The sequence below is a fragment of the Gymnoscopelus braueri genome (genome assembly GCF_963280865.1).
Source record: "Gymnoscopelus braueri genome assembly, chromosome: 15".
NCBI classification, from domain to species: domain Eukaryota; kingdom Metazoa; phylum Chordata; class Actinopteri; order Myctophiformes; family Myctophidae; genus Gymnoscopelus; species Gymnoscopelus braueri.
In genome coordinates this window covers 27552837-27566771 of record NC_137620.1, presented here as the reverse complement: position 1 = coordinate 27566771, position 13935 = coordinate 27552837, and the positions used below count along the sequence as shown (strand labels likewise).

The 13935-nt window shown below is 48.5% G+C and overlaps 1 protein-coding gene across 1 annotated transcript in view; it reads right to left on the bottom strand.

Moving 5' to 3' along the window:
* pcdh7b (protocadherin 7b) overlaps positions 1-13935 on the bottom strand; it is a 167967-nt gene that overhangs the window by 76051 nt on the left and 77981 nt on the right. Inside the window, 2 exon segments of the mRNA XM_080451687.1 lie at positions 12845-12937; positions 12939-13064. Coding sequence (XP_080307813.1) covers positions 12845-12937; positions 12939-13064 — 219 coding nt within the window.

Below are 13935 nucleotides of genomic sequence, written 5' to 3'. Positions count from 1 at the left end.
CGTTTTCCACTTACGTCACACTCACCCGGAGCCGGATGTAAAAAAAAAAAATCATTTCCGGGTCACGTTGTTTTTCTCCGGTGATTTTCGGCCAGAATAAGGAAAAACACGGTTTTTCACACGGTAGAAAAGACAAACGGACAGCTCAACTTCTATTTTCTTTGGTCCGGGTGACTAACAGCCATCGTCGTAGTGTATCACGTCGTTTTCAGGCCGATCAGCGGGCCGGGGAATTGTCGAAAACGTCACATCCTTTGAATGACCGGATATGACGTGGGCCTGTTTGGGAGGGGTGAGCGAGGTGATCAATGTTTGGATGTGCTGCTCTCTACTGGTGGAACAATCGTAGATGCTTGACAACACAATCAGAGAATGTATTTGAATGAAAAATTACAAAACAAAAAAATTAAAAAACACGCAAATTGCTGGCACAGGGGTGAGTACATTATGAATAAACTCTGGCAGTCAATGTGTTAAGAGAGAGAGAGAGATAGAGCGAGAGAGAGAGAGAGAGAGGGAGAGAGAGAGTGAGTGAGGGAGAGAGAGAGAGAGCGAGGGGGAGAGGGGTGGGGGGCTGGGTAGGGTACTGGCATCCCTGTGCAGCTGGCTCAGCTTGGTGCTGCTGCACCCCTGTGGGCCAGGCTGATGGGTCTGGACAACACCCCCCGCCCCCCTCCCCTCCCCCTTTCCCCATGCCACAGACCTCACACTGGGAGAGACACGGCGACCCACTGTGTCGCCATGCTGCCAACACAGCCACCTGGCGTTCCTCGCATGTACCAGCAAACACCCCTCTCTCCCTCCCTCCCTGTAAAGCCTGCCCACCTCACGCGCACGCACACACACACACGCGCGCAGGCGCACGCCCACACGCCCACACGCACGCACACACGCACTTACACACACACACACAAGAGCGCGAACGGGCTAACAGTATTGCACAGCGCGCCTAGTCCCACTAAGCAGAAGGACGACTGTGATAAAAAAAAAAGGAGAGGATGGCGTAAAAGAGAAGATTATGCCGCAAACTGACGCTGAGTGGGAGGAGAAGGAAGAAGGGGGGATGATGGAGAGAAGGAGGGAAGGAAGCGAGGGAGCGGCGACGAAGGAGAGAAGGAGGGATGAGAGAGGGAGAGAGGGAGTTTTTTTTTTTTTTTTGGCCGAGCGCCTCCGAGGTGTTTAATTGTCTCCATTGAAGGCCGTCCCCACCTGTCACCCCCAAACAAAACCCCCCCTCCTCCCCTTTCCCTGCCCTCCTCTGCCCTCCCAGCTCTCAACCTAACACGGAATTTATGGCGCCAAGAACACGGAGGGATGGACGGGGAGGGGAGAGGTATGGGGAAGCGAGACAAACGAGAGAGAGGGGGGGGGGGGGGGGTGGGTGGCTAGCCGTTGCGGTGCATTTAACATTAACAGCCTTTTTGCAGGGAAAAGTGCAAAATGCTAGTGCTGTTTGGACACGGGCCAAGCAAGCTGCTCCCTAGTCGTCGCTTGGTTGCACCTCAAAAACAAGGCCCCCCCCCCCCCCTGAAAACGCCAACGCAAAAACGCCACACACGACTGCGGCGGCGGGGCCCCCCCCTCATTGAAAACACAGTCGCGTCCCCCCGACAGTGGCATTGAAAACCATTCTGGTCTCGTTCTCTATCTCTCTCTGTCTTTCTTCTACGGAGTGCTACACCTCAACCCCCCCCTCCCCCCCCCACCCCACCCCACCACCATCAACTACGCTTCCAGTTTGAGAAAGAAACTGTGGGAAGAAAATCCTATAGAGTCAGCCATCTTTGAAGTGAAAATCACCATCCATTCCCCCCCCCCCCCTCAAAACAATATAGATACCGCTTTAGCGTGGAGGCACTTAGATTTCTCACCATCTGACAGTTTTGAGGCATTCAAAAAGGAAATACGCCCGCCTATTTTGCATAGGAATTGACTTCTATAATATTATCTATAAATGTACTCTCTCTCTGTCTCTCAAGCGAACAAACGGGGAAAAAGTGAACACATTTTCTCTCTCTCCCAAACAAAATGGCAGCCGTGTGCCTGCGTGATGGTTCTCTTTGTATTAGTGAGTTGAATGAAGGGCAGCTGAATGGAGGGCTCTAATCACTGTCAGGAGGAGTGGGTGTCAGTCCTGCCTCTGGCTACACAGAACACCAGAGCCACAATACTCCTTATCACACAGTGTGTGTGTGTGTGTGTGTGTGTGTGTGTGTGTGTGTGTGTGTGTGTGTGTGTGTGTGTGTGTGTGTGTGTGTGTGTGTGTGTGTGTGTCGCATGTGTATTACTATACTTGTGAGGGCCAAATATCCCCTCAAGTATTGTAGATCTTCAGAAATAGACATAGCTGTGCACCGGAAATTGTGAGTACAGTATGACTCAGGCTATATTATGGTTAGGTTTAAAATTGAAAAAAGGTCACAATTTATAAAATTACTGGTAAAATGTGTATGTCCTCGAAAGTATAGCAATACTGTATACAGTAACGTGTGTGTGTGTGTGTTGGTGTGCGCCGGCGCGCGTGCGTGCGTGCGTGCGTGTGTGTGTGCGCGTAGATCTGAACACAGGTGCGTGCTCTGTCCTCTTTTGAATTGGTATCCCTCGCTGAAGTACTAACACACAACCAGCAGTGATTTGAGTCCTTCATGCGACGCTCTTCAATGATACACTACTGAATGCAAATGACTTCCACAACAAGCTTCTCAATATTGGGCTTCTGTCGCCCCCTTTGCATAATGCATGCCTCAGCTGTATCAGGCCAGACACCTCTTCTTTTTTTCCATGTAAAAAAGCAGGCACACCTTAAGTGCGCAATGCTGGGTGTGCACTGTAAAAATCCTCAGTGTCAATGTAAACTCGTTAGAGTGTCAACATTACGGTGCACTTTTACACGATGTGCTGTACAGTTGATGTTCTGTGTTTGGGGGGCGGGGGCATGTGTACATGTTTGCATGGGGGAGAGAGAGGGAGAGGGAGAGAGAGAGATAGAGAGACTGTTGTGTGATTTGAATACCTGCCTGTATTGGCTGAGTGGTGATCAATCATCTCCACTGTCAACCATCACTCCCTGCTGGTAGCCCTCTCCACTCACCCTATACCCTGTCCCTCTATGTCTCTCTCTCCCCAGCTCTCATAGTCTACTGCTATCTCTCTCTCCCCCCAACTCGTGTCTTCCTTTCTCGTTCGTTCTAGCTTTTTTTCGTTCTCTCTTGTTTTTTTTCTTTCTTTCTTCATTGTAGTAGTTTTTTTTCCACTTCGCTCTGCTGCCCCCCCCCCCCCCCCCCCAACCCCCACCCGTCCATTGTACTGTCTCTCTCTCTCTGAGTTCTCACACAGTGTGTTTCTAATTTTCTCATTTCTAATTCATGCCGTCTCTGGGCACGCCATTCCTCTCTCTCTCTATCTCAATCTCTCTCTTTCTGTCTGTGTCTGTGTCTGTGTGTCTGTGTGTCTGTGTGTGTGTGTGTGTGTGTGTGTGTGTGTGTGTGTGTGTGCGTGCGTGCGTGCGTGCGTGCGTGCGTGCGTGCGTGCGTGCGTGCGTGCGTGCGTGCGTGGCGTGCGTGCGTGCGTGCGTGCGTGCGTGCGTGCGTGCGTGCGTGCGTGCGTGCGTGCGTGCGTGTGTGTACGTGTGTGTGTGTGTCTCTGTCAGCGCCGGCACAGCTATATAGGAAAGGGTGGCAAAATGTGGGTCAACTATTCAAAAATAAAACTATGCTGAGGAATAAATCAATCACATTCTTCAGCAACACCAGGAATGTGCCAATCGCGCCGCTGCACCAAAATAGAAGTGGAGTAGTAGGCTATGGCATATTGACGCTTGTGTGTTGTTGCGTTATGTGTTTGGTTTAGGCCTATTTGTGTAGTTGCTGGCATGATGCGTTGAGAATAGAGGGATGGCATCATTATTTTTCGCCTGGACCGGCAGAAGTATATGTGCCGGCTCTGCTCTCTGTCTCTCTCTCTCTCTGTCTGTCTCTCTCTATCTCTGTTTGTCTCTCTATCTGGACATAAGCAGATTCTCAGCATGAGGTGACTGACCGGAGTTTCACAAACTCTCACATAAGCGTGACACAGTAACTCCACCCCCACCTCTATTTGTTCTTTGTTTGTTTTGTTCTGGGCCCGATTAAAAGTTTCAGATAAATGTTCTCTGTGTGTTTAACCCTTGTTTTTGTTGCTCTGCTAAAGTACTACACACACACACACACATGGTCGGTGTCCTTGGGAAGGGCGATGGGAGAAACCGTGACAGTGTAAAACACTGATTGATAGTGCGAGGTCTTACGCTAGGGCGATTTTCCACCCGCACCGATTCCCACCTGGGTGGTAAGACAGACACACACACACACACATGTCCGATCTACAAGCACACAATGCGTCACATCGCGACGCATTGTGAGCTTGTAGATCGGCTATTTTCAAATGGCCGAAATGTACATAGGGCTGAAGTGGTTAATATATGTTTTTGTAAATATTCATCAAAATCTACGCAACTAGTAACTAAAGTTTTCAATAATTGTAGTTGAGTAAAAGTACAATATGTCTCTGAGATGTAATGGAGCAGAAGTAAAAGTACTGAAAATTGGATACTTAGTTACTTTACACCACTGGTTGTGAGCTTGTAGGTCTGCTATTTTCGCACCGGCGCGCAGCCGAAGTATGACTCAGGCCTAACTCCAGCGCTCTTGAAATATGAACGGTTTTAATTAAACAGGCTCGCTTTGCCATCTGTGCTTGCGATTGGGGCTCGCCTAATGAAACAGAGTTGGCCGTGCGTGCACGTGCAAAACGCACACCCTTCACACACACACGCACACGCACACGCACGCACCACACACGCGCGCGAGTGTGTATGCGCTATTAACCCTCTGGAGGAGCCTTCTGATAGGCATCTCACAGGATAGGAAGACACAACAACAGCGGCGTGATCCATCGAGCTGGTTCAGAAAGCTGGATAATGATGTGCCGCCTCATTGACCGTGTGTGTGTGCGTAGTGTGTGTGTGCGTGTTGTGTGTGTGTGTGTGTGTGTGTGTGAGTGAGTGAGTGAGAGAGAGAGAGAGAGTTGCGTAAGTACGTATGCAAATTAATGTGTGTCTGTGAATGTGGTTCCATGTGCTTTCTCTTTATCCCTGTGTGTGTGTGTGTGTGTGTGTGTGTGTGTGTGTGTGTTGTGTGTGTGTTGTGTGTGTGTGTGTGTGTGTGTGTGGGGTGTGTTGTCTGCGATCTGCACTACCTGACTGGTAACTGCTGTGATGTGCCACTTGTCTGTCCACTCAATTGGACCGGCTAGCCGCCACTTGATGATGATGTTTATAATCCAAAGGATGGAGAGAGAGAGAGAGAGAGAGAGAGAGAGAGAGAGAGATGATGAGAGAGAGAGAGAGAGAGAGAGAGAGAGAAAATGAGAGTCGGATGGAGGGAGAGACAGAGACAGAAAGAGATGAGAGAGAGGAGAAGAATGGGATTGCAGGGAGGATGTAGTGTGCAGTGTGTGTGTGTGTGTGTGTGTGTGTGTGTGTGTGTGGTGTGTGTGTGTGTTCCCTGCAGCCAGAGCAGGGAAACGTGCAGGGCATGCTAACATCAACAGTCAGCACTATCCTGCTACACAGACTCTCCAACATATCTGCACTGTTAATCTCTCTCTCTCTCTCTCTCTCTCTCTCTCTCTCTCTCTCTCTCTCTCTCTCTCTCTCTCTCTCTCTCTCTCTCTCTCTCTCTCTCTCTCTCTCTCTCTCTCTCTCTCTCTCTCTCTCTCTCTCTCTCTCTCTCTCTCTCTCTCTCTCTCTCTCTCTGCCTTCTCTGCTAGAAGTGGAAGCTCCACCACTGTTCCCTCCTCTCCTCTTTCGACTCTCTCTTCTCTTTCGACTCTTTCTCCATCCCTCTCTACCCCCCCCCTCCCTCTCTTCTCTCTGTGTGGTGCAGTGCTGTGACACGACCAGAGTGCACGTTCCACCACATAGATCAGTGGTGTTAAGTAACTAAGTACATTTACCCAAGTACTGTACTTGAGTACAATGTTGAGGTACTTCTACTTGACTTGAGTGTTTCCATTATTTGATACTTTATACTTCTACTTCTCAGAGGCAAATATTGTGCTACTACAATTATTTGACAGCTTTAGTTACTAGTTATTTAGCCGATTTAGCTGATCTACAAGCTCACAGCGTCTAACAAACGCAGCACGTTGTGAGCTTGTAGATCTCCAATGCTCAAAATGTTAGTGCATTAGTTCTCAAAGTGGGGTCCGGGACCCCCAGGGGTACATGGGGGGGGGGTCCCCGGCAAAATCATTTAAACCACTTGAACCATATCTTATACTTTGGCTATATTCAAAAAAAGCAGATATACAAGCTCATAACGTGCAGCGAGTGCTGCGCTATGAGCTTGTAGATTTGAAAACCATGGCACAAAATATTTTTTAGTTGAGGGGGGGGGGGGGGGGGGGTCCGCAGCCAAATACATATCATTTTGGGGGTCCTTGACGTGAAAGAGTTTGAGAACACTGACTTAGAGAACATTTAACGGTATGTATTTCATAATTATGTATCTATACGACAATGTTAACAAGCCTCCACCAGCACACTCTCAGCCTCTAGCAGCATGTTAATAGCAATACAGCTGCCTCTACAGTATCTCCTGAGTTCAGGCCTGCCTGAGAGAACAGAAAGGGTTTAAAGTCAGCCGCGTTGTTTGTGTCTGTGTTACGTATAGATATATGTACCATACCACCGTAGCATCTATAATGACTCACTGTCAATTCAATGGGAAAACCGCCGTGGCAGCTGTGACCTCTCTATATATGCACATACTGTAAGCACACAGCATTGCCTTATGGTTATAACGTGAACTATCGGAGAAATGATATCACATCTTCAGAGCCGGGGGCGGTGTTCCACTTCGCGCGGGGTTAGGTCTTACGTGGCAAACACCTCGCTCACCTCACACACGCGGGAAGCGAGGGCCAACAGGGAGCTAGCCGCGCTATTCAGAGGCGTAGCTCTAGCCTATAACTCGGTAAAAGATGAAAACTCTCCACAACTCTCTCCCCCGCCTTGGCGATGTGTGAGAGATCAATAAACGGGAGTGGACTTCTTTGACCCCCTCTAACAACGCAAGCCGCCTCGTACAATTGCTCATTAACTATCCGCGTTAGCATTTTAATCAGGGTGTGTTCGGTATAGCGCTGTACATTTTATTCAGCTGTTTATGGAATCTCTAATGAGGGAATAAGTGGAGATTCCCATGCTGTGCGTCGAGAAGCAAACCAAAGCAAAACACATTTCACCCCTCGTGCCAAGAGGGGAGCGGTGGGGTGAGCTATAGGACACACTACAGTACGTGCTACATAAGCACAATGATGCAACCCATGCCGGAGCTTAGCTTCTCTACTGTAGTACACCAGGGGTCTTCAATGTTTTTCAGGCCAAGGACCCCCTAGCTGAGAGAGAGATGAAGCAGGGACCCCCCCCCCCCCCCTCTATGTTGTATTAAATTGTGTTTCAGATTCAACTTTTTTGTTTTACTTGGTCTGCTCTTTTTTCCCCTCTACACCCATACCTCTTTGCGAAAAAATAGCCGATCTACAAGCTCACAACGCCTCGCGCTGGCGAGGCGTTGTGAGCTTGTAGATCTGCTATTTTGGGCTAAAGTTATCCTCAGGATAGGGATGCTAGGGTTCAAGTGGTTCATGTAAAAAACACAAAGATTTGGCGGACCCCTTGTAGTAACTCTGAGGACCCCTAGGGGTCCCGGACCCCCTGTTGAAGACCCCCGCTGTACACTGTAAAGTGGACTCAGTCCTTCGCTCTGAGAAAAGTCTGTGCCAAGAAGAAACTGCAGAGAACTTCTAACCTCATGGTACGTTGGTGGTTGGGTAAAAGTTCATCTGTTCCCGTGGCGGCCCCCCACTATATAGTTCTCCTTGTTTCGGGGGCCGGCTAGCTCTGGAGGAACTCGTCCAGGATGGAAGGGTATAGGTGGTTCATTTGCCACGCTCTCCATGGAACCAACTGGACCAGAGCAAAAATACTAAAGTTCAACAACTGACCTTGCTAGAGGAGAGAGGAGAGAGAATAAGAGAACACGGTGCCTGGGTATGTTTGTGCAGAGAGGAAGGGAATTAAAGGCCCATGGACAGGGATGCATGGACCAGCCACTCACAGCCACTGGTGGGCCGTGAAGATATTGCAAGTGGGTCCCTCAAATAATTAGCAAAACACTATGATTGTATTGATAATTAACATGAATATAAAAAATATGTATGTATATGTAAAAAAAAAAGAAAATATTATGTATTTATAATAAATATGTTTTTTTTCTGTAAAACCTTAGAAAATGACTTCATTGTGAAGAGATAAATAGGAACTTAAAGTATACTAAATTATTTCCATTGATCCAAGACACAATCAATTGTTTGATCAGAATTGAACACGGCAGCGAGAGCAGCCTGATCCAGAAAAGGGTGAACCCACTGGCCTTGACGCATGCCTGTGTACAGGGTTGACAGATCTGTTTATTATAATTTCCCCGCAAGATTTTATTCGAAAATAGCCGATCTACGAGCTCACAACGCGTCGCATCGCGACGCGTTGTGAGCTTGTAGATCTGCTATTTTCAAATAGCTGATGTATATGTTAAAGTGCTCATGTGGTCCATAGTCGCTTCTTTTGGGCTGGTTTTCCTAGACCTGGTTGCTTTTTTCTCTCACAGAATCTGGCAACGCTGCCTGTGTACTGTGCTGAGTGTGCTCACACACATGCGTGTGAGCACATGCGTGTGAAAGAAAAAGAGAGAGAAGGAACTGCAGTGGCGAAGGTACAGTATATGCTTGCATATTGATGGTGAGATGATTGATGGAACCTCTGACCGCCGTCCCCCGTCCGCGTCCCCTCCCCTGTCCCCCCCCCCCCCACTGTGAATCAGCCAATCCCCACGCGGCTCCATTATGTCCAGTCATAATGCATCTACAGTGTGAACGTGAGCCTCCAAAGGGACAACGTTCTTTATCCACAACCCATGATTGATGTCACCAATCAATAGCAATCAAACCTGATGTAACCACAACGCAAACCGGTGAGATAGATTAATCAATAACAATAAAAAGAGAAAGAAAAAAAAAAGGCACCCAGCACGTCCTTGGTGGAAATTGTTTGTGCTGTGGTAGCTATTAATGGTTGCTTTCAAAGTGCCACTCACAGCTAGGGTCTCTCAAGGTTGGGGGTTTTAGGTTTGGAATCTGGCCTTCAACCGACTTTCTCCTGGCTTTCTCAGCCCCCACACGTGCGTGCGTGCGTGCGTGCGCACTTACTCACACTCACACACACACCAATCTCCTCCCTGACCTGTTTCATGCTGGTAGCAGAGGCCATGAACACTCTCTCAACACAAATCTCTATTGCACTCGCACACGCGCACGCACACACACACACACACACACACACACACACACACACACGCACACGCACACGCACACGCGCGCGCACACACACACAAACATAAACGACCGCAATTACTGGTGTCTAACGACGCCTGGGTGGATCCTGTATACACCACGGCCAGCCATCTGCTAACTTTTTGTTTTCTTCCGTCTTCATAATATAACTCTCCATTGTAATGGAGTAAAGGTTGAGCACAGAGAGCACCGGGGAGAGAGAGGATGTGCTCCGACTGCAGCATGAGGCCAGACGCTAATGACTGTTAGCCAGCAGGGCCTCAACCTCAGAGCAGTGGTTTTCACACTTCTTCCTCCCAAAATGACATGTATTTGGCCACGGATCTCCCCCCCCCCATCTGAAAATATGTTGTGCCAGGGACCCCCAGAAGAGAAGATTTGTTTTAAAAAAAAAAGGTAAATTTTTCAAAAATGTTTCAAGCATTTTCGATATTTTTCAAATGTTTTCAAAAATAGCAGATGTGCAAGCTTGTAGATCTGCTATTTTTGAATAGCCAACGTATAAAATATGGATAAAGGGGATATATTTTTTTTGTGCTGGGGACCCCCTGGAACCCCCCCACGGACCCCACTTTGGGAACCCCTGCCTTAGATGGTATCTCCCCATATGTGGCTCCTGAGCACGGACCGCTGGAAATCACGGTGACATAAAAAAAAGGATGTGCTTTGAGAATCACAACCGATGCAGAGCAAAAAGGAGATTTTTTTTGTATTCATGGGTTGAGGTGCGGATGTGATAAGATCATCAACAACAACAACAACAAATAAACAGAACAGAAATATCTATATCTGGGTGTATCCAATATCCCTCACCTGATGCAAACAAAACAGCACACACTCCCCCACACACACACTCCCCCCCACACACACACACACACACACACACACACACACACACACACACACACACACACACACACACACACACACACACACACACACACACACACACACACTTACGCAAGTCAAATCAACTGATCGTACTACAGATAGTGTGCAGCAGCATTCGGTTTGTTTCAGTCAGACAGAGCCTGATTCATGGATTGACCTTGACTGTCTTCCTTCGACAATACAGCTCCAAAAGCCCTGTTGCGCTGCTATACCCCGTATTATGTAAGCACGGACAAAGACAATGAGCTCACAACGTGTTACGTAAATGTCTCCCTACATTGTGAGATAGACTCGGGCCCGTTCTTGTATAATATAACGTTTGAAACACGTTAGATCTGTCAAAAACACATGGACTGTGTCCGTATACGGAACAAGACACTTATTTCTGCCAGTTTGTGTTTTTGTGTTTAATTTCTCAACAGAGGCGGGTTTGACTGATAAGCTGATCACAGTTTTTTGATCTAATCACGCCGTCTGCTATCGATTGGTCCAGTCCAATTACTCTAAGCACAGACCAAGCTGAAATGAGCCTCTAATTGGGGCTAATTTGGCCAGTAAACAAAAGAACAGGTCTTAACCACTTAAACCCTATATATATTTAGTTGACCGGGGTCCCCCCAGGGCTCTATACTAGGTCTGCTCCTTTTTTTACCGCCCCAACACCAAATCTGTTCGCCAAACATAGCAGATCTATAGGGACGCTACGGTAGGGTTCATAGCTGCACCCACCTCACACTCTGCGTCCCAGTGTGAGCCGCAAGAGTTCATATCGTTTTCAATCTGCTTTAAGTACCACATGCAGAGGAAACAGCAAAGAGGCAAAGCGAGGCAACCTGTGTAACTGCCCATTTGGGTCCTTGCATCTGTCTGATTCATCAGAGTTCCTGCCCACCAGGGGGTCATTTCGAACCCCATAAGGAGACCCTTTCATCCGTTCAATGAGCCTCATTTTGCCAATAATTTGTCCTCGCTTCCGTGTGCAATGTAAAATCATTGGCAATACTGCTGCGATTGATCTACTCCCTCTCGCGTTCATAAGATGCCGAACCTCTGTGCTGTTTCTACCCCGTGTTTCTAAAGACAAAGACATGGGTGTGGATATTTTGTGAATGAGGACTCACAGTCCTTGCGCCATTTGAATCCATTTGAATATTCTTATCCTAAGCCACTCTGGGGAAGCCGCGGCACTCAGGCTTAGCAGACTGTAGACAGCTAGCGCTTGTTAAGCACACGCCTTAGCCTACGAGGTTATGAGTAGGACCATTACCCCCATGACTAAACCTCCCTGCATAGTGCACACCCACAGACACAAAGTCAGAAATACAACTGCACACACACACGCCCTCAAGTACACACACATACCAAGTCAAACGTGAATGCTTGTGCTTCTGTGGCCTTGGAAACTAGTACAGGCTAGCGGTATGAAAGCTACCTAGAGACCGACAGTACAATGGGCTTTTCTCCTGCCCGGCCCCTCAGGGCAGCCCGCCCTATTGCATTACCACCTACAGAACATCAATTCAACCTACAGTCCCTCTGATTAGAAGAAAATAAACTGCTTTGTAGGGGCCTTAAGCCAGCTCCTCATTGCAAATCAGTACAGCAGCTATCTGGGCCAGATCAAGAGCTCCCACACACACGCGCACGCTCACACACACACACACACGCACACAGACAGACACACACAGAGAAACTCATACCCTCATTTTTACACCCTTAAATTCATTTAGAGGAATCAAAGTGAACATAGAGAGATCATGTTGTAAATCAATGCGCCGTTGCGTTGAGAGATCTAAGTTCCAAATGAAATTCATTGACAATTGCAAAGCCGCTGAAAAGACTATGCAGCGAGCATAGACAGAAAAAAAAAAATTTAGACGGCTTTGGTTCTGAACGGCTATGCCTGCAACACACACTCTCTGTCTCTCTTAAAACCTTTGATGAAATTACCCAGGTCTTTCAAACCAAACCCGGAGACTTTCAATCAATCCCACAAGCCTCGTCATCGCGATTCAAGCCCTCAAGCACGTGTACTGTATCTCAGCGGCCGTTTTAATCAAATCCCACACGCCCGGCAAATTAAAAACCGAAACGTCTCGGTACAGTATGGGCCCGACTCGACCTCTGAGGCCTGCTTTCAAACCAACTACACATCAACTAAAGCCCTACGCCGCCAAAATCTAATATAAAAGAAAAAACACACCTCACCTTAGTTTGTATGCAATAGATTAGTCACTATCTATGCTCCGATGTGCTTGACTACCTCGGATGCAATCGGCAGTTGCTCGCGCGTGTGTGTGCACACACGTGTGTGTGTGTGAGTGCATGTCTGTGTGTGATTAAGTGCACTGTAAAAATCCTCAGTCAACTGAAGTGAAATTAACGCATTTAAATTAGGATCACAGCGTGTGTGTATGTGCTTCCCTGCGTTTCCTGTGTTGTGTCTTATTATCTATTTACTATTATTCTCTTTAATCTCCTTTCAATGTTTTGCCCCTACCATTTTCCATGTGCTCTGCCTCACCGACACTGCCATCCGGCGTTGTCCTCTCGTAGCTGTCCTCTGGCAGGGGGAGGGCGCCCAGCCGGGGCCCCGACGAGCTCTTGCTGCTCGGCGTCTCCGACTCGTCCAGGCCGCTGTCGTAGCAGCTCTGCAGCGATCCCTGCTGGTGCGGGTCCTGGGGCTGGCTCACCACAGAGAAGGTCACCCGGCGAAACGGCTACAAGAGAAACCAAATGGCCCGGGGTCACTACACAACGGGACTCTAACGTGTTTTTGTTTTGTTGTTTTGCTATAGCTGCTGCTGGAACAGTTTAGCAGTTTTCAAGCTCTGCTTTGAAATGACAGGGGGGGAGATTACAGATGGCATTGGGGGGACAGAATGCCAGCCGTTGAGTAGGCAGAGGCAATGCCTAATTTATGCTCCATTGTACGACGGCACTGCGGACTGAAAATAGCCGATCTCTAAGCTTATAGATCGGCTATTTTCGGTCCGCAGTGCCTTCGTAAAACAAAGTATAAATCGGGCTTCGGGAGGACTATATATAAGGTCTTTAAAGTCCACAGAGGGGGAAGTCATGAATTAGCGAGGAGATAGTAAAGGGGAGAAACCTTAGGGGCTCGCTCTAATCACCAGCCTATATATTCCAAAGTCACTTTGTCAGATAAAAAAGACCAAAACCCTGCTGCACATGACATCATCGAAGCCAGCCAAATCACATCCACAGCCAAACTATACAGGAACAATACGTTTCTACGACGCAGCCTTCAAAAACCCCCCAACTCCTCTGCAGAAGCACCTACGGGTGCAGTGGGGGGGGGGGGCGAGGGGGAGGGGGGAGGCGTGACGGAGGGAGCTGTTTCGCGTGCGCCCTTGAGGCGCACGGCGCCGAGGGGGGCGGGGGGAGGACGCGGCGGCCCCGTTCACCTGTTTACCTGCACGCTGAAAAAGAGGACAAGGTGATGGGAGCTGCGTCCCGGTGGGAGGCCGCGAGGCCCCGGCGCCACGGAGCAACGGCAACGTGAACGCGCGGGGGGGGGGTGTGCACGAGGACAGACAGGCACGCGCACACAGGCAATATACTATACTG